Source organism: Aulonocara stuartgranti, assembly GCF_965226115.1.
Source record: "Aulonocara stuartgranti genome assembly, chromosome: 16".
In the NCBI taxonomy this organism is placed as follows: domain Eukaryota; kingdom Metazoa; phylum Chordata; class Actinopteri; order Cichliformes; family Cichlidae; genus Aulonocara; species Aulonocara stuartgranti.
This window is the reverse complement of record NC_138952.1, coordinates 6,366,599-6,388,008: the sequence shown is the minus strand read 5'-3', so window position 1 is coordinate 6,388,008 and position 21,410 is coordinate 6,366,599. Positions and strand designations below refer to the sequence as shown.

General features: G+C 40.5%; 1 protein-coding gene and 1 long non-coding RNA gene across 20 annotated transcripts in view; one reads left to right on the top strand and one right to left on the bottom strand.

The window, feature by feature from the left end:
* Positions 1-21,410, bottom strand: part of LOC309691086 — a 115,200-nt gene that overhangs the window by 7,471 nt on the left and 86,319 nt on the right. The gene's annotated exons all lie outside the window — the stretch shown is intronic.
* Positions 1-21,410, top strand: part of LOC309691066 (tensin-1-like) — a 243,244-nt gene that overhangs the window by 193,888 nt on the left and 27,946 nt on the right. For 9 of the 17 annotated variants that reach the window (XM_082508584.1, XM_082508591.1, XM_082508590.1 and 6 more), the window contains 9 exons: positions 40-90; positions 180-302; positions 2,186-2,250; positions 3,526-3,609; positions 4,206-4,487; positions 5,631-5,706; positions 8,635-8,764; positions 8,978-9,043; positions 9,811-9,936. In XM_082508584.1, the coding sequence (XP_082364710.1) occupies positions 40-90; positions 180-302; positions 2,186-2,250; positions 3,526-3,609; positions 4,206-4,487; positions 5,631-5,706; positions 8,635-8,764; positions 8,978-9,043; positions 9,811-9,936 (1,003 nt within the window). Of the gene's footprint in view, positions 1-39; positions 91-179; positions 303-2,185; positions 2,251-3,525; positions 3,610-4,205; positions 4,488-5,630; positions 5,707-8,634; positions 8,765-8,977; positions 9,046-9,806; positions 9,937-21,410 lie in introns of all 17 variants that reach the window. The other 8 variants (XM_082508581.1, XM_082508587.1, XM_082508588.1 and 5 more) reach the window with 3 other exon arrangements.

Below are 21,410 nucleotides of genomic sequence, written 5' to 3'. Positions count from 1 at the left end.
TTAATATCTTGTGTAATATTTATTTGTACTTTTCTTTAGCTCTTCAACCTCAGTGAGAAGCGCTATGACATCAGCCAACTCAATCCAAAGGTACAACTGCCTGCTTAACATCTCCTCTCTTTGTCTTTGTTACTGTATGACCACCGGTATGAACAGCAACCTTTCTCCTCCTCTCTCAGGTTCTGGACTTTGGCTGGCCCGACCACCACGCTCCAGCCTTGGACAAAATCTGCAGCATCTGTAAGGCCATGGACACGTGGCTGAGTGCGGACAGCCACAATGTTGTGGTTATACACAATAAGGTAAGAGTGAAAAACGAGAAGATGCTGTAAAAACAGTCAATGACTGCAGGCAGTAGAGGGTGCTCTCAGGCTCTTTTCACGACCGCTGCTTACCTCAGAGGCTGCAGCTGTTTGTGCATGTGTGCTTCTAATGATGTTCCATCTGAGTGAAACACTGACACTGAGTGCGTCTCTTTGTGTGCTTGTTGGGGCTGGATGATGGTTAGGAAAACACAAATTAAGGCTGTAAGGCATGCCAGTCATCATGGCTACTTAGGTTTATTTACCCCTTTTACCCTTAACAATACCATAAAAACTAAAGTGACCGATATTTTCCTGTTGTTGCCTAAACTTACTTGGATCACATTATGCGCTTGTGGGAAGCCTCAGTGTGCTGACACACACCATAAAGAGTATATCCAATACAGCTACTAGGCTGCCGTCCCGAATGTAATACCTAATCATTTTCACGTTAACCCCGCTCTGTTCCTGATTGTGTTTTGCAACATAGGAATTAACCATGGGATCCTAAAACATTCCCACAGGGAGGCTACTAACAAGTCGGCTGCTGTAGCAACCGCTGTTGTTTTTTTGGTTTTTTTCCTGCCAGTCGAGTAACGACAGTTTGGTCACTAAGGAAGCTGACCCTGCTGGTTTCCACAAATCATTTCCACTGGGCTCCACGCTGTTAAAGCTGCCGCGATATTTATAATGTGGAACTCACTCATTCGCCACCACGAGCTTTATTTTAAAGGCGGATAGATGGGCTAAAATGAACGCCGTCTCTGTTGACATAGTATCACATGCCTGAACACATATACACGCTCAAATATGCAGACGTTTTTTACAACCAGACGTGGGCCACTTCACCAGTTTTACACAAAACGGTCCGTTTACTGGTCACGCGGAGGGCTCAGCTTGTGAAAATAGTTGTATAATGTTTTCTGTGGCTCTGGAGAGTCCCAATGTTCTCGACTGGGGCCTGGAGACTTATCCAAGGAATCTACCATGACAGAAATTTTTTTTTGCCGTTTTTGAATCTCTGCATTCCTGACAGCATTTTTTTTTCTTTTTTTTTTTTTTTTAAAAGAAGGCCATAGTTTAATGACTTTGTATAACATAATATGATAGATTATTTTACATACAGTGTCATTTGGAGCCTGATTCCAAATAAGAACTTTCTATTGGAAAATTTTGACATTTAATATGCATAAAGTTGATGTGTTCTGAAGTTACGTATACCTGCATAAAGCAACTTTTAACATTCTGTATCAACTTTTCAATTAGCCTATTTCAAACATAACTGTCTGATTGCAACAGTGCATATATCATACTTTGTATGTGCACACCTTCAGCTTTAATTCAAGGTGTCTAACAAAAGTATTGCACAAGTATTTAGGAATTTCAGACGTTTTAACACACAGTCACACCCAAATTTCCAAAACTACAACAGATTTTCTTTCTTCAAGTACTTCTGGACCTCAGTGTAAGTGGAGCACCCTGTGGTGGAACTGAACTGTAAATAAGGACATGCCCTTCTTGAAATTTAACAAAAATAAAATTACTTTTAAAAAGAGAACAACCCTATCTAACGTGATACTAAATAATGTTGCAGTTCCTGTAAAAATAAGGGTCATTTGGTCCTTATTGTGTAAATTTGATGGCTATCATTAACCTGGGAATGATATCTGTACCTCTTTGCTTCTTTTGAACTTTGAATTAATTTTATGTCTTTTGTTATATTCTACATGACTAAAATAACCATTAAACATATTTGGACATTACACAGTTAGTGCCTGAAATACCTAGAGAAGAAATCCATAACAATATTGTTTTCTGCATGCTTGACCATCATGAGATGAAGATAAAATTAGCTTACTTGTGCTTGACTGATGTCTTTTCAGGGCAATCGAGGCAGAACAGGAGTGGTGGTGGCGGCTTACATGCATTACAGCAACATATCTGCCAGGTAGGTCTCTGATCCCAGCTGCAGCTGGAGCTAAAGTCACATGTCCCGGCCACTTAAAAAGTGGAGCGAAAGTCAGAAAGAGAAGGCGTGAAGATGAAATCTGGCATTTTTGGAAAACAAGGGGGAGGGGGGGTTACATGAGGACAGGCTTAAGAGGAAAAACTCAATAAGCCTGCATTGTTCACAGGTTTGAAGCCCACATCTGAAGTACAGTTAAAGATGTGATGAGGCAGAAGGAGGGGGGTTAGAACATGAGACTGAAGACCACCAGTTTAATTCTGGTAAATCAAAAGAACAGTTCCTGATGTCATAATTATAAAAGTGAGCTAAAGTGAGTTAAGTTCTAAGAGACACCGCATCATGCGACTCAGATTATAAGTGAGCTGCTTTTCGTTTTCTGTGTTGGCTTTGTTTCTTAGATAGGACCACTAACAGAATGACCTCCTCGTAAAGAAACAACCAGATGAGCACAAATCAACGTTGTTTTTAAAATGACACGATTGGTCATAAAATAAAAACCCAAAAACGTCGTACTTTCCTGCACAGCTGTCAGGTTCCTTTGTTATTCCATTATCCTGCAGGCTAAGGTAAAGGAGCTTCAAACAGAAAACAACTGTGAAATTGTGATGTGCCAGATGTGCAGGGAAAAGTTGATTTATGGTCAAAGCTTTTGATTGACTCTTTGCATTGAGGTTAAGTAGAACAGCTGTCATTAGTTTCTTGTGGGACGTATAGCATAGTACACTGAAGGAAAAAACAAGAAAAATGTTTTAATGACATTCTTTTATTTGTTGTCTTACTTATTCTAAGATATCCACATTTCCAACAGCTGCACATTGTTCTGATCTCTAACAAATCATGAATAGACCTACTGTGGTTACTTTTCTCTCCTCTAGTTATCAAGCTAATACTCTACAGGGGTCATTTATGTGGCATATTTTCTTTTTTCCTAATTTATTCAAATCATGACTTGTAGGAATTAAAAAAAAAAGTTTATTCATAGAAAACTAGTAACTTTCTAAGCTGAACTTTGTGTTGCATTCACTGCTTATTTTGATCTTCTTTTTTTTTTTTACTCATGTCTGTTTTTGTTATTTTCAACTTTCTAATTTTTGCAACCTTACAGCTGCCTTTTTTTTCCCTGAGAGCTTTTTGTATCAAAGGAATTCCCAGTTAAATAAAGGAAAAAAAACATTTAAAAAAAACATTCCAGAAATACTGAAATGGAAATGGACTAGAAAATGTTCTCTAACAAAACTTTATTTCAAAATGCAGTGCCGACCAGGCTCTGGACAGGTTTGCCATGAAACGCTTCTATGAAGACAAAGTGCTTCCTGTGGGTCAGCCATCTCAGAAAAGGTCAGTCTTCCCTCCAATGTTGTTTCAAGTTTGACCCCTGAGTGAACTCTCTCCCTTGTGTCACTTCACTACATTTTTAAAGCCGCATTAATTGATTTTAATGGCCTCCGGGGGGCAGTAGAAGGAACCGCAAACAAAGTGTGAACTTTCAAGAATCGTTTGCATGCGTAGACTTTGAGATTGAGACTTGTTAAGATTCATTTTCATTTGGAGTCGCATTTCTGCCCTGTTATGAATTTTGGTCAGTCTTATTTGCCACTAATTTTTTAAAGAAAGGCTTTTTAGCTGCTATAAGATCCTCTGTGGTGGATTCATAGTTGTGTTCGTTGGTTGGCAGATAACCAAAATCAAAGATTCATAATTGGCTGAACATGCAGAGTTGGGTGGCAGTTGTCTTTGGATCTGTCTCAGTAAATATAGTTTGTGATTAGTGCCACTTTAAACCATTTGATGCATGAAGTTTTTTGGCTCCTTTGACATGACTGACAAGCTAAAGGTCAAAGTGAAAGCTTGTGTCTTGGATTACATGTTCATCCTTTAGTGGTCAAACACTGGGCACTTTAATCCCCGCTGCTTCTCTCCCTCTGTTCACTCAGGTATGTGGAGTACTTTAGCGGCTTGCTGTCCGGACACATCAAGATCAACAACAAGCCGCTGTTCCTCCATCACGTCATCATGCACGGCATCCCCAACTTTGAGTCCAAGGGAGGCGAGTATCTCTCTCTCTCACTCACACACACACACACACACACACACACATATACCACGCATAATTTAGCTTTGAGCCCCTTTCTTAAATGCATTTTTTATGTCCCAGGTTGTCGTCCTTTTCTCAAAATCTACCAGGCCATGCAGCCCATCTACACATCTGGGATCTAGTAAGTCTTAAAAAGCAGTCACACTCAACTGCTTTTACAAGATTCCAGGGATAGCAAGCTCGTAATGGCTCAATAATAAAAACGCTGATTTTCCTTTATTGCCTCTCCTCTTACTCCCCCCTGCCCCCTGATATACACCCACAGCACCCCTCTCTCCAGTTTAGAGTTCTCACTTGGCCCACATTATTGTATTTAGCTAGCCTCCCCAGCTGTAGGTTCTTGTTTCCCCACTTTAGATCCCGTAATCACGTCTAATGTTATTGGTGACTGGAGAACCAATGAAAGAGGCAGACAGGCATCTGTGTGGACGCCTGCAGGGTTTTCATGCCACAGGACCCTGTTGGTTCCCAGGGCCAGACAGGAAAGAAAGGATTCTGTGGCTCTCTGTTGTTGTTTTTGGAAAGAGGGGAGGTTAGGAAAAAGGCAGGGAGAGGAAAGGCAGGAATGTGTGCCTGCCTCACCTGAGAGGTGAGGCAGGCACACATTCTGCATTTACACCTTGTTTGGAAATATTATTATTTAGGACTTTCAACTTTGATTCAAAGGTTGAGCAAAAGTATTGAATTAAGGTTGTTTAGGAATAACAACCATAACATTACCTTGTAAAACGACAGCAACTATGATTAATCAATATATATATTCTGACTCAATGATCTCGTCATCTGAAATGGTCATTGGATCCAATATTTCTTAGTTCAGTTTTAAACTCTTTGGTCTTTTCACTGTTACTGCTCTTCTTATTCAAAACAACAAAGCCTGGTGATGGTTGCACAATGACGCTACATTTCCTGTGAAACAATCAGTGCAGACACATTTCCATACTCTTTAAAGCTTTGGTGAAATCACATTCCTCTTCACTTTCTCTCACATGCTCCCTTTTGGCACTCTCCTCCCTTTGATCCTTCTTTCCCAACAATACAATCAGACAGGCACTAATACCCCAAAACACCATGGGCTACGCTCTGTGAAGGCCACTGTTAAAGTGGGGAAAAAAAGGGTGATTGTTGTTGGCACATGGTTTTATCCAGGGAAGTAGCATCAGAAACAAAAGCTGGTGCAGTGGACTTGCTGTCATGATTTCCACAGCAAGAATGATAAAAGCGGGCCTGTCATGTGACATGTTGTGTTTTTATTTCTCTGCAGTAATGTCCAGGGTGACAGCCAGACCAGCATCTGCATCACCATTGAACCTGGCCTCCTTTTGAAGGGGGACATCCTGGTAAGAACAGCAGAGACATACCCCAGAAGCTAGTGCTGTACAATATAGACTGATAAAAACCCTCAGTAATCTTTCAGCTGTTTGTAAAATTTAAATCATTTGGCTTCCGTGGATTTTAACTGCAAAACAAAGAAACCGAATCTCAACATTTTATCACTGGCTAAGCTCAGTGTGTGAAGCCAGTAACACCGAATGTTTGTTTTACCTCTGCCAGAGGAAAAGGGAAAAATATATGGATACCAAATGATAAGGGTAAAATACATGCAGGATATTCAGATTTTTTTATTGGATAATAATAATGAGGGAATCCTGTGTGTGTTTCCAATTGAACGTTGGCTTAATGCACTGAATGCATGTGCTGCAGCAGTTTATAGTAGCCATTTACAGGTGAAATGGGGCTGTAAAAACTTGGGAAAAGACAGTTGGACTGAGTCCTATACCTCGGTTTATAGGCCCTCATTAGCACACAATATGTTGCTGGAAACTATGACGTGAAAAAGGCCGTGTACTTCCTTTAAAACAGCATTTAAGGATACATGAGGTATCGCTATAACAGGACATAATCATTTCAAACAAAGTCTCATGTGAGACCTATCCCTGCAACTCTCTCAGGGAGATTCAGGGAATTTTTATGAAATCATTCCTGTAAGATCCTCAGTTTAGCAGCACCTGTGAGAGCCTCTGGTTTTCTTTTGCCTATAGAAAAACTCCACACATCAGCAACGTTTCTGCTTCTGCTGTCAATTGAGCCATAATGTTATCTATGGGATGTTCTCGGGGCTCATAATGTCAGCATGAAGAATTAGAAAGTGAGCACTTAGTTTGTACCTGAGGCTGTTTTGGCCTTCAAAGCTGAACTCATATCTCATCCTTTATTTAACACAGACTAATGGATTCTGCTGAATGCACCGTCAGGCTGAGACACTGCTTGCTGATGCTTGTTATTTTTCAAATAACAGGGAAAATTTGAACTGCTGCCTGAGGAGACATTAGCACAGAGTGCTCCTGCATTTTTAACTGTGATGGTTTTGTATATCTAATTGGTCAGATTAAAGATAATTGCAGAGAAGAACCTCGCATTGGTTTGTTAATTGTTTTAATGATCTTTTTAAAGTTTGCATTTGGGTTTATAATGAAACTTTAAACCTAAAAGACCATAACAAGTTAGGCCATTTCAACATTTTGGGAAAATCTTTAGTGGCTTTCTTGGAGAATGGAGAAGATGGAAGCCACTCTTTAATGAGCAGCAGATGGTTACATTAACATAAACTGCATTAGTAAAAAAGTGTCTGCCCTAGTGTAACAAAATCCACCTCTTGGCACTGCTAAAGGTCATTGACATGTACAGTAAATTTTAACAGGACTAATATCACTGCTTCCATCTGAATTAAGAAGGTAAATAACACAGCCAGCTGCACATTTGATTAACTGATCGTCAGCCAATATGACCACTCAGCATGTCTGCACAACACCTCTCATACATTCCTCATACTGTCAGCATGGTGGTGGAGGGGTGATGATTTGGCTTGTTTTGTAACCACAGGACCTGGACACTTTGCAGTGGCAATCTGAGGCCATCTGTCCGGTAGCCAAAAGTTGATTGAAAATGGGTCATGCAACAGGACAATGATCTCAAGCACAGTAGCAAATCTATAACAGAATTGCTGAAAGAGAAAAGAATCATAGGTCTGCAGAGTGTCATGAGGGTACAGGAACAAAACTAAATGTAGAAAAAGTTTGCTAGTCTCTGTGTACAGAGACTTTTCAGTGCAAATATGAGCCTTTTATACACATGAAAGAAGAAATACAGTCATTATGATAAAAAATTTCTTGAGTTTTAATATTGATTATTATATATGGCTTTTTTAACCCTCAGAAAGAACTAAGCTAACCCTCCCCGTTTTTATGCTAGGCTAAGCTAACCATCTCCTGGCACTAGCTGATCCCTTTGCCTCTCTCACTATCAGCAAGAAAGCAAATAAGCCAGTTTCCCAAAATGTCAAACTCTTTGACATTTTGGGAAATAGCAAATTAAAAATAACCTTTTCACAAATGAGGGAAGAACAATTTTGGGATGTTTAAAGCCTCTACCTAAATATGAAAATTGGTCGAGCCCTGAAGGCATGTTAGCATAAAATTAGCAGAATAATATTTTGTAATTAAACTTGACTCAGCAGCGGTAATGGACCACTCAGCAGGACCTTTACGATATCCCAAAAAGCTGCACAAAACCAGAGGATATTTTACTTTTATTCCTCAGTCCTAAACGTTTTGGTTTTATGGTTAACCCCACAGTCAGAAAGTCGAGTCAGTCAGTCCTTTAGCAAAAATCGTTAATTTTAGCTGCAGCTGAATTCTTTTTAATTTCTTTGTCTATATGCAATAATCTGTTTGTCAGTTTTATTATTCTTTACATCCACAGTAAGGAATGATTACAGTTCTTTGGTTTCTTTCAGTGAATGTAAAAATGAGGCCTTGTTTTAAAAAAAAAAAAAAAAAAGGCTGCCAGTCAGGAAACAGCAGGAGGGAGAGAGCCGATTTTCCTCAGTGTGGTTTTAACATTACTCTTAAAGCTGCTGTATTTGGAAAACCAGTTTGGATAATAATGTTTGTGGATGGTCCTTCCATTACAAGGGAAACAGATAAAAAACTAAAATAAAATAAACATAGAGCTACAAAAAAAACAGAGTAAACCTGAGCCAGCAGGGAATCAGGCTGCTGTGTCTCTTTGCTTGCACTCAGTTAAAATCCTGTGAATTGAATCCTGTGAAACAGTATTTTTATATATTATAAAAATATTATTTTATTATAAATTATTAATAAAGAAGCATTACTTTTGCTTGTTTGGTATGACACCCAGTTATGATCTGCTAAAAGAGATTTATGCACTTGCAAATTAGCATTTTTTCTTTTTTAATCGCCCTGCAGCTTAAGTGCTACCACAAACGCTACCGCAGCCCATGCCGAGACGTGATCTTCCGGGTACAATTCCACACCTGCGCTGTTCACGACCTGGGGATTGTCTTTGGGAAAGATGAGCTAGATGACACATTCAAAGGTAAAAGACTTGCAACTCTGAAATACTACTGACAACAGCATTATAATGCTCCTGCAAACAATGAACTTATACCTATTAGTAAGTAAAACCTGAACATCTGAATGGGCGTATAATCTTTAAAAACTGCATGTGTTTTCTAGTGTAACAATATATGCATCTTTAGATATAAAGAGAAAACTCTCTCTATTTATTTTTTTCTTTTTTTCTTTGCAGATGATAGATTTCCAGAATATGGAAAAGTGGAGTTTATTTTCTCCTTTGGACCAGAGAAAATACATGGTAAGGATCAATGTGTTGGGTCTTATGGCCATACTAAGCATTTTCCATAACCATACTACACTCTTATACATAATTGGCATGACTGAGAAAATTAGCTCACTCTCATACGCCCCATACAACAGTGACTCCACTGAACTGTAAATGGAACCATCCATCTCTCTTCTAGTGCTTATCTAATTCTGGGTTGCGTTGGGGCTGGTGCCTATTCCACCTGTCAAAGGGTGCAACGTGGGGTACAATTCGGACAGGTTGCCAGACTGTTGTTAGTACAGCTCAGCTCAGCAGAGTTTTACTTATATTGTTTTAATTTACAATAACTGTCACCTTGCCTCAAGATGCAGATCCTTCAGTGTTAGAGAGAAAACTCCAACAACATGATGATCCTTGAGGAACAGTAACTTGGTGACAGTGGGAAGAAAACAAATCCCTGGTAACAGGAAGAAACCTCCAGCAGAAACAGGCTCACCAAAGAGCAACCACCAGACCAGTCCATCTTCCATGTGTAGTTTACGGTTTCAGGTAGAAAAGTGAGACAGGATGATAGCATGCAGCAAAAGAATCCAGCCAGGTTTAAAGAAAATAAAAAAAAGAAAACGTGTCAGTTTAGCGCAGGGTCTTGAATGTAATCGAATAGGGAAAACAATTATCTCAATATGAATTCTGAATCTCAATTTTTTTTCCTTGATTCTGATAAAAATAGCTTTTCCCTTTTCCGGATGTAAAGACATTCACATTTTCTGCTCTGCCTCTTTGTACTTCTGGTCAAGGTGTGGACCACCTGGAGAACGGGCCGAGTGTCTCAGTCGACTACAACACTCAAGATCCCCTGATCCGCTGGGACTCCTACGAAAACTTCAATCAGAACTGCGAGGACACCACAGAAGGTGAAAATGGTAGGAATGCTTATCCTTCAAACTTTACCATGTAGAATTCAGGTGTTACAATGCATCAGATCCACTGACTCTTTAAAGATGTGCCATATGATAGTTCTCAGTCTGATTTCATGTGAGATTTATGGAATAATTTTCTTACACAATTTTCTAATTTATTTTTAACTGTGTGGATTATTGAAGTCATGGACAAAATCATGTGCCGAACCCACCATACAGATACAGAGGACACATTCAGATCTTTTCCATTCAGATATTTTGCCCTACAAATACCAAAAATAACCCCAAAATTGCATTACCAAGTTTTTAGGTTGTAAATGTAAATGTTGGATTGTATTTTGAAAGGAAGGAGAGGCATCGCTACCGCTGAATTCATTTGTGGTGAAATTATCACCACAGAGAAACCGAGGGCCCCTTGGGACCGAACTCAACCGCTTTCCAGAGCACAGTGTGAGACATTCCTTGGTTCAGCCACAGGCATGGACAGAAGCTTCCTTTTGAGGGAGCCGTGGTCACTCTGTGACCAAAGTGCTGCTTTCTATGCCACCCAAAAAAGGAAGCAATGTTACGCCCTTAGAAACAGCACCGTACGTTAGATGGGTTTGTCTCGGATTTAACAAACAACAAAAAACCCCAAGAACGCCAAGTCCTTCAAAGAGAGGAGGAACCATCCAGCTTGTTATCTGTTGGGGTCCCAGTTAGAGCAGAACGATGTGGAGCAACATATGCTTCCATGCATGTGGTGTCTTTTTCAAAGAAGCCCTTGCATACTTCAGCAAGACAATACCAAATCACTTTCTGCATGTTTTAAATAGCAGGGCTCAGCTGTAAGCAATATTATTCCAATGTGGAAGTGTTTAAGAGACATAGCAACTTAACCAGGAAGCGGAAGACCATGTAAAGGTATAGAGTGGAGTCGCCACATGCCGAGGAACATCATCGTGTATAAAAGTCACCAACATTCTGCTGACTCAGAATGTAGGTTAGTAGTTCAAAATCTTCTCTTTCATTAATATCAGCATAAAAACTGTTTCCGGGAGCTTCGTGGCAGCTCCTGTAGGTGTACTGTGTAGGCGGGCCAGAACTTCTGTCCATGTGGTGTGTAACAAAAGCAGGTCCTGGACTGCTGAACAGCCACAATCCAATCTTGAGCAATAATAGCAGAGCATTTGGCTGTTGCAACTACAGCATATGGTCTCCACAGTTCTAAAACTCTAACTTAGTGTGGTTAAAAGAAGAAACATGTTGCTGGAATCAAATTCAAAATTACCATATATATTTAAAAAATCCTAAAAAAAAAAAAGATCTTTTTCTTTTAACTAACTAAAATGTTAGTTAAAAGAAAAAGATCTTTTTTTCCATTCCATTCCAGCATTTTTTTTATTAGCTGCCCAAATAGTTAAAGGTCAGAGGTCAATTGGCTTCCTTCTATCACTGCTCATAAAGTGTCTACCCAACACTTGGCGGCAGCTTGAAATAGGCCCTACTAAAATAGAACAGGTGTAAGTCTCCGCTCACTCTGTTTCAGTGAAGGTGTGTGTGTAAATTATCTGTGTGTCCAGACCAGTCCGGTCCAAGCCGTCTGTCTCATCTTGCCTTCTGTCATCTGATGATGATACTGTGGTCAAATCTGAATTAGAATTTAATGAGATCACAGACTCGCGCGCATGATATAAGTAAGCATCTGCACATGTGGAACACACACACACCCACACGTTGGTTTTTTTTAGCCACTCGAGTTTGAAGTAGTCGATAAGACTTCAAAGGTGATCCCTTAATAGCCTTTTGTGCTGTGACTACTCGGCCAGCACCGTCAGACTGATGCACGGTTTCAAATGAGCTCAGTGTGAAAATAGCTTTTAAAGAAAAAAAATAATTCGCAGACTAGATAGGAAAAAGTGTTTCCACTGTTTTTTGGCTTCACACTTGTTGGTGCTGAAAAGGCAATTAACTCCTTTGAAAGAGTGACTTTTAGAGCCGAAGGGAAAAATAGCTCTGGATTTACATCTCCACGAGTCTTAGAAAGAAAAAGAGTTGTTGTTGGGTTTGCACGCTGTCGGGATCACTGCTGGGAAAGCACAAGGCTACTTGCATGAACCCTTAGCTTATTAGGGCACTACATAAAGCTTCAAATTATAGGGCTGATGTTTTGCTGGGATCAACTTTGGGTAAGTGGTGTCTCTGTGGCTGTTAGTTTCCAAAGATTGATGTTGACTTTTATTATGTTTATTGCATAAAAACAGTTTCAGCTGCTGTGGGTTAGTTTTAGCTCAGGGATTCTTGTCATGCCTGCACCTTGCATCAGCAGAACAAGCAACATCCAAAACAACACTTACACAACTGACTATACACAACTATAACATTACATGCACTCAAAAGCCCGATTTAGACATGAGTAGTATTACCTGTAGACCTCTAATATTTTGTAATAAAGTCAACGGTCATCTGTGGTATTACTCCCATGCAAATTCCTGTGCTAGCCTACAGCACTGTGACTTCAGTTTTTCCTTCTTTCGTTATTTATTCCCTTAGTTATGCAGTGTTATAGAGGTGTGTGGTAAATGAGAGTTTGGACAGGACACAGTTTGTGTTGCTTCATAGCCTAGTAAAAAAAGTATGGTCAAATATTAGAAAGGCAGTCTCTCATCGGATGATGAGTTTGGACAGCATGCATGTCAATAACTAAGGTACATTTTGCCTTCTTTCAGTGGTTCAGCCCATGCAAATCAGCCAGTCAAATTTCAGTCATGGTGGAATAAGTTCTGAGTCTCCTGGTTATATTTCTTGAATTATTCTCATTTACAGCCCCATATTTTATTCCTGGAACCTGCTAAAGTGGCTTTGAATAATTCAAATGCACCCTCAGTTTATCTTTGCTCTACAGCAAGCCATTTAAACTCCTCTCCTTTCCACGACACATTCCTTTGAGCCAGCTTCCTTTCGATTGGCTGCTCCTTGCAAAACAGAAGGTTTTAACAGCAGATGGGTGGAGCTGCTGTGCATGCAGAGCTGCGAAGACCAGATCTATTCTCAGCCATCGCTAAGATCCAAGAAAATCACAATGATTCATTAACTCATTCATTAGCTGTCTGGCTAACATATCACGAGTATTGTCCAACCCAGGGAGACTTGATACTTTACTTTTTTGATTTTTTCCTCATTGCTTGAATTCTTTGCGAGCTTGTTGCTCTGCAACGGTCTCGTTACTTCAGGAATCTGTGTGAGGAGCCGATGTGCAGCACAGCCTGAACTCTCAGCTTCAGTGAAAGGTGGATTGTATTGTTTATTTATTTTTGTACTGAGAGTCCTTTGCGGTGTGACGGACGTTGTGTTTTTTTTGGGGTTTTTTTGTTTACTCTTATGTACTCATCTCCTCAGTTGGCCAACCCTGCTATATTTCTGAAATAACTGGAAAGAGAAGGAGGGAGAGATTACTGATAAGGAGAAAAAGAAATCGTGAGAGATGTATCTAGAGAAAAAATTGCAGAGGCTGAAGAGAGATATTTTTTTACGAGACAGTTAAAAAAACAGTTTATTAAGTAAAGTGTTGGATGAAAAGTTGTTGGAATAGAGGGATTCCAGTGTGATTAGGGTTTGCCTCAGAAAAACGTTTTGCATATATTCCGCTAGGCTTGTGAGCCGCAGTTCAGTCATTTGGTCCAAACTTTGGCCCTTTTAGTCTTCACTTTCTCTCTCCCCCCGTGTCCTCTGAGGAGTCGGAGGAGTTAAGGGCAGGACTCTTCAGCTCAACTGTGAAGCTCTTTTGTGCACACATTCACAGGAGGAGGAGTGACAGAGAATGTCAGTGTGGGTTTGTGCACGCTGCTGCTTAGCAGAGAGACTTTCTAAGAGTTACACAGTGAATTTGTGTCCGGTGCTTCTTCAATTTCCCTTCACCGTGACGCCTTTTTTCAAGCGTTGATAGCTGTTGAAGAGTTCAGCCGCGAACCTGTGTGCAGTTTGCTCTTCGGGTGACTCCGGAGTGAAACGTTGTCACTAATTCAGCAGTTTGACGTCTCTCACATGTGAGTAACGTGGAAATTTGAAGGCAATCACAGATTTGATTTTCACAGTTCCTGACGATACTTATTGCCCTCAGGTTATATATTATCCAAACACTTGACCATGTGACCTATTTGTTAATGTTTCTTAGTTCTTCAGCTTCACAAGGAAACTTATGTTTCGATGTTTAATCTTTTACAAATGCTTTTATTCCACAACAACAGAAAGTTGTGTGTTTTTAGGCTCTCCATTTATGGAATTTATGAATGATTCCTACTGGGAGAAATCATCATGGAACTTAAAAGAGGGGGAGATGAGCATCCTTGAAACAGATTTTCTCATTCTTCTCTGGTCAGTTACATTGTAGCGTTCCCACATCTCAGCAAAACTGTATGAGTGCAATAATGTCTCAAGATGAAGGGTGACACTACATGTTTTGCCTGGAAGCTTTGAGACACTATAGCAAATTCTAGAAACAAGAGGACTCAAGTGTCCTTGATTTGTCTGCAGAAGCGTGTTTTTCTGATGCTGTAATGTTGCACTTTATCCAGTGCCCAAATAAGCATTTCCCTGTATGCTTTGTACTTTCTCTGCTGGAGGTTAATGCTTCCTCCTTGATCCCATGCGCATTAGTCACAGGGAGAGACGTGTGTTCCCGGACCAACAGCTCGGAGTCCAGCAGAGGTGGATCGTGCCTGCCCTGTGGGCACAGACGATTTGTTAGTAACTTCTTATAGCAATAGAGAGGGCTTTATAGTTAAGTCTGTATTTGTGAGCCACAGACTGGGGCGGGGTGGGATTGGGAGAGTTACATAAGTCTGGTGGAAATGGAAGTTGATGCAACAGCATGATATCACTGCTATGAGACTATGTTTGGGCTCATACGGATGACTGGGATTCAAATGGTGTGTTGGCCAGGTGAGCAATAAATTAGCCCAGACTGTGACATGCAGCCGTTACTTGTTCTAAAAGAATGCAGTTTCTTCTTTTGTTTTGTGGATAAATCAGAAAATAGAAAAGGACACTTCAAATTCCAGTCACATCTATTTTTTCAGTTTCTCTCAGCTCAAAGAAATACCTAAATATTAAAGGGACACTTCATCGCCAAAACAAATGAACAATTTCCCCCTCCCTTCATCCTACAGTGCCGTTTATCCGTCTAGAATATTTTGTTCTGAATTGTTCCTTGAAATGTACATGACATAAAGAAAAACTTTTCTTTATGTCATGTACATCCAGCTACAAAAAGAATCATAAAGCAAGCTACCAGCACTGCCCCGCACAGGGGGACACCATTAATGTCTGGCTAAAAAGCCTCCAGTCACAGGCTGGCACACGGTTCCTCCCGCAAAGTGTAAAGGTTGACAGGTGTAGTCAGCAGAAAAAAAGTAGTTTCTGTGTGAATCTGTGGAATTTTTTTGGACAAACTGGATGTTTTCTGGTGGCTAAGAAATGAACTTAAAACAAATTTCTTTTCTTGTCACTTTGATGACGGAAATTGCTGTTTAGTTCCACTGCACATTAAGAGTACACCATATATTTAAACAGATATCTGCAGAACTGGATAATTCACACTAAAATGATCAATTGTCCCTTTAATTCAAAAACTCAAATATCAGCGTCACAATTTTTCTTGCTTTTTTATTCTTTGGAATCACACGTGATATTGCTGAAATCTTAATAATTACCCCTTTATTAATCCTTGAACAGTTCTGGTCCTTGGTCCTTCAGCAGCTCTAGAGACTTTCTAACATTGTGGCCCATATTTCCACCGGGTTGGATTCCCAAGTTTTCTTTCCTGCAGATGTTCTTATGGAAGCCAGGTTTTTCCAGATGAATTGTATTATAACTAAATGGAAATGAGACTAATGTGTACACGTCTTTGTAAAGTGCCCTAAATGCTATCGGTCTCAACAGGAGCTGTCCACCTCTTCTCATATCACTTGGCCTGAACATCTGCTTATGCCACATTTTAGCCTCTTTAATGACCGTTTCCCTGATGCAAAATAAATAAATAAATCCAACTTCTCCATAAAAAATGTGATCTCATTCGAAGCACAGAGACAGTGTCAAACTATGCAGAGGTCAAATCTCTGGCCTTTTGTGTTGGCAACAGGCTTCCATGCTATCAATCCCTCAGTCTGGTCCAAGGCTTTGGGCGGATTAGGCTGCTTTGACTCCAAACTTTGCACAGCTCCTATTGCGTAACAGCCAAGACAGAAAAATAAAGGCCTCTCTAGTTAAGACTGCACAGCACACAAAGAGAGAACAAGTGCCTTGTGTTGTAAAGTGTCCCAGTTTGGACCCTGGCTACAGGGGCACAGGGACAGGGACATCTGCTAGGTGACAGAGAGAGCATCGTGAGCTTAGGGTTTAGTTAAGATTTTTAGAATGTTTTATGTGCACTTGACTTAGAGGCTGAATCCCCACAGGAAAACCTCAGTTTATGTACTCTATGGCTATCCTGAGAGAGTGGATGCTGGTTTTCCATAATGTGTGGGAATGAATGACTGGTTTGTTAAGTCCGTATGGACACAGATTTAGTCCAGCTGTGACCGGACACTCCTGTTCTCTCTCCATCTCCATCTTTACACAGCTGATCTGGCTAAAAGTGCCACTGAAGGTTCATGACATAATTAATCATGATCACTTTCCATAGACTCTTCTCACAGGGCCCTCTTTGTATCTGTCTTTTATCTGCTGTTGAGGTCTTTGCACTGTAAGTGGACACGCAGTAACTCTTGTGGATGTCACATTTGAAATAGCTAATGTCGTGTCTAGAAGACTCCCCTCGTTCCCCAATGAATGTCGAATGCCCAGACCTGACATACAGTGGGGCAAAAAAGTATTTAGTCAGCCACCGATTGTGCAAGTTCCCCCACCTAAAATGATGACACAGGTCAGTAATTTGCACCAGAGGTACACTTCAACTGTGAGAGACAGAATGTGAAAAATAAATCCATGAATCCACATGGTAGGATTTGTAAAGAATTTATTCGTAAATCAGGGTGGAAAATAAGTATTTGGTCAATAACAAAAATACAACTCAATACTTTGTAACATAACCTTTGTTGGCAATAACAGAGGTCAAACGTTTACTATAGGTCTTTACCAGGTTTGCACACACAGTAGCTGGTATTTTGGCCCATTCCTCCATGCAGATCTTCTCGAGAGCAGTGATGTTTTGGGGCTGTCGCCGAGCAACACGGACTTTCAACTCCCGCCACAGATTTTCTATGGGGTTGAGGTCTGGAGACTGGCTAGGCCACTCCAGGACTTTCAAATGCTTCTTACGGAGCCACTCCTTTGTTGCCCGGGCGGTGTGTTTTGGATCATTGTCATGTTGGAAGACCCAGCCTCGTTTCATCTTCAAAGTTCTCACTGATGGAAGGAGGTTTTGGCTCAAAATCTCACGATACATGGCCCCATTCATTCTGTCCTTAACACGGATCAGTCGTCCTGTCCCCTTGGCAGAAAAACAGCCCCATAGCATGATGTTTCCACCCCCATGCTTCACAGTAGGTATGGTGTTCTTGGGATGCAACTCAGTATTCTTCTTCCTCCAAACACGACGAGTTGAGTTTATACCAAAAAGTTCTACTTTGGTTTCATCTGACCACATGACATTCTCCCAATCCTCTGCTGTATCATCCATGTGCTCTCTGGCAAACTTCAGACGGGCCTGGACATGCACTGGCTTCAGCAGCGGAACACGTCTGGCACTGCGGGATTTGATTCCCTGCCGTTGTAGGGTGTTACTGATGGTGACCTTTGTTACTTTGGTCCCAGCTCTCTGCAGGTCATTCACCAGGTCCCCCTGTGTGGTTCTGGGATCTTTGCTCACCGTTCTCATGATCATTTTGACCCCACGGGATGAGATCTTGCGTGGAGCCCCAGATCGAGGGAGATTATCAGTGGTCTTGTATGTCTTCCATTTTCTGATGATTGCTCCCACAGTTGATTTTTTCACACCAAGCTGCTTGCCTATTGTAGATTCACTCTTCCCAGTCTGGTGCAGGTCTACAATACTTTTCCTGGTGTCCTTCGAAAGCTCTTTGGTCTTGGCCATGGCGGAGTTTGGAGTCTGACTGTTTGAGGCTGTGGACAGGTGTCTTTTATACAGATGATGAGTTCAAACAGGTGCCATTCATACAGGTAACGAGTGGGGGACAGAAAAGCTTCTTACAAAAGACGTTACAGGTCTGTGAGAGCCAGAGATTTTCCTTGTTTGAGGTGACCAAATACTTATTTTCCACCCTGATTTACAAATAAATTCTTTACAAATCCTACCATGTGAATTCATGGATTTTTTTTTTTCCACATTCTGTCTCTCACAGTTGAAGTGTACCTCTGGTGCAAATTACTGACCTCTGTCATCATTTTAGGTGGGGGAACTTGCACAATCGGTGGCTGACTAAATACTTTTTTGCCCCACTGTAGGTGATGGAATACCTGCTGCAAACTCACAATGGTTCTATGTTCATCTCAAAGCAAACCTTTCTTTTAATCCAGTTCAGGAGAAAATAGGCGGAGCAGCACAAAATGCCTGGCACACTCTCCTGTGGGTCATGCTTTTCTCTTCTTTTGAGCCACAGAGGTGTAAAAGCACAGGAGATCTCACTTTCATTTCAGTTCCACTGGGAATAATTGGCCTCTCCTCTGCCTTATGATTTGATGCCTAAAGACAAGTCTATTCACTGACTTTTCCTGGTCTTTGTCAGAACACAATATTTTTCACTTTACCAGGGGGAAAAAGTGTTATATTAACATCAAGGAACTTCCACTCTTCTCATCTGAGTGCTATCAATAGTTTAGGATTCCTGAGGGGCAGATCTTGGCACAATCACTGTCTAGATTCAGTCCCTGATAGCAGTAGCTCAGATTTATGAGTTTTTACCAAAACAAAGCCAGAGAGGGAAGGAGCCAGTGAGGGACTGTGGCTTTGTTGCTGCTGCACTAAAGAATGGTTGTGTAGGTTGCCGACTGGCACGGATAGGAATGGCATCGGGGCACCACCGGGGGTGGGGGGAACTTTACAAGACTGCCCTATGTTGGTAATAATTTTAATAAACATGAGCACAAAACAGAGGAGGACACCATATAATGAGTTGAAACATGAACTTATTATTTATTCCTGCATATACAATTTGTACGTCCCTCACAATTTCCTGTTGTCCCACCGAGATAATTTTGGCCAAAAATTCTGGAGGCGCCTCTGAAAAGCATGTGGAATAGCGGTAACTACTTCTGCCATCCTGGATAGATCCAAAGAAGTGGCTAGTGACACAACGTGGAGGCCAAAATAATGGATTATGATTGTTATGATTGTAATTAGGCTGTATGTACAGGCTGTATGTACTACAGCCTGTACATACATAAAGTTATAGAATACTCACAACATACTTCATACCGTGTACATTATAACATACCATAATAGACCCATTTCTGTAATATACTTACATATCTATATTATTGCTAATATATATTGTAATATATCTATATCACTAAAGCACTTCTGGATGGATGCAAACTGCATTTCGTTGCCCTGTACCTGTGCATGTGCAATGACAATAAAGTTCTATTCTAATTACAGGGTTATTTGTAAATCAAAATCAGTGAAAAAATTGAAAACTGGTATTTTTGCTGGGTAGTATGCTAAAGAAATACCACCAAAATAAAAAAGGTCATAATTTTATGGTAATTTTTTTTTAATGTAGGTGCCCTGCTTTTTCTCTTCTTGCCTCATGTCTTAAAAAGTAAAGAGCAACAGCAGTCACTTGGGACACTGTCACTATCACAATAAACTGAGGTTTGTTTGTTTTTTGGGCTGAACGTACTTGAGAGTTTAACCCAATGTAAAATCATATTGACTCAGCTCTAATAGCAGGAAGTATCAGTTAGGAGCAAGACCAGTCTCTGTCTGAAGAATTTATGAGGATGTTGACTAAAACAAGAGCCTACAGGAGACGCTTTGAGGAAGATCTGCATAAACTATCAAGGCTTTAAGGCAAATATTGCGGTTCTGTCTTTGTAGTAAGTCCAGACCATGGGTATGAAGAGTTAGCTCATCAAAGCTTCTCTTCACCTCTGGAGTAAGATAGCTGCAGCCAGCTCATCAGACGCTCTCCTCATTTGGCCCTCAAGATTTTTCCTTTTGCAGCCCTACTGCTAACGACCGTTGATGACTTTTCCTGAGACACAGCCTCATCCAGGATGAAACATAATGCTCTGCGAGGATGAGCTGTTGGGCTGATTTATAGCTTGTGGCGTGCGTAGGTTATGGCTGTGCCTTTGGGTTTGTTTTTAGTAGTATTTGTGCTAAATATAGTTACTCTGTGTGACCAACATTGGCTACAGGTTACCGCACACCTGGATAGGGTTAGATAAGATGAATATGTTTTGATGCTAATGTACTTTATGTTTATCTTTGAAGTTTATTTTTGGAATACAAACATTAGTACCTGTAATCAGGACAGTGTTTGCCAGTCTGAAGTCATCGATAGGTTTTTTTCTGACTACTCGAGAAGACCATCCATTACCGTGCTCTTTGTTTCCCCAACTCAGAGAATCTGCACTTACGCAGATTGATTCACAGTGATCTTTAATGTATATTTAATGAGCTGCAAGGCAAGTGTTCATTTAGCAAGAACAAGTTCCTGCACTTACATTTGACTGGCAACTGTGAGTGTTGGTATTAGCCAAACTGTGCTTACATGTGCATCCAATCTCTTCATAATAATAATAATAACAACAACAACAACAACTCTTCTACCATGACAAGCACTATGCTGTTTTGTTTTTGTCCCAGGTCAGCTTTATTAACTTGTACTGACTCTTTTTAGTCTTCACAAGTCCAATTAATCCACCCTAGGACATCTAAAATCCTCTTGAGTGTAGATCATTTATGAGACCGATGTATTACTTTAATCTGTCCTTGAGCCCAGTCATACAGTAAAAGTAGACTTTGTTGCCAAATCAATAGTTAAGCCATTAACTTTGACCAAAAATGGCACCAGGCTATACTAATATATTGTCAAATCGTTTTGTCATTGCTTTTTATTAGTGCAACCTTTAGGGTCAGAAAACATGGACTACCCCATCCTGTCTGGTTTAGGCAGCAGTGTACACACACACACACACACACACACACACACACACACACACACACTTTTTTTCCTCTCAAGACGGCCACATGTATGTTTATACTTGTAAGCTTGAGGAGAAACATGCTGTAAGAGGGAGGGTCAATTGCCACAAAGGTCATAGCTCAGAGTTCAGAGATTAGGAGGTCACACAGTTGCACCATCTGGCCCACAGAACCTCAAAATATCTGACACCATTTTCTAGCTACAAGTCTTCTCAGTTTCTTTTATCCATTTATCTGTTTTTATATGGTACTGTAAAAAATATTGAGCTACATACTTATCAGAAGAAAGTGGAGAAAAAGATAAAGCAATGTACTGAAATGTGCAAAC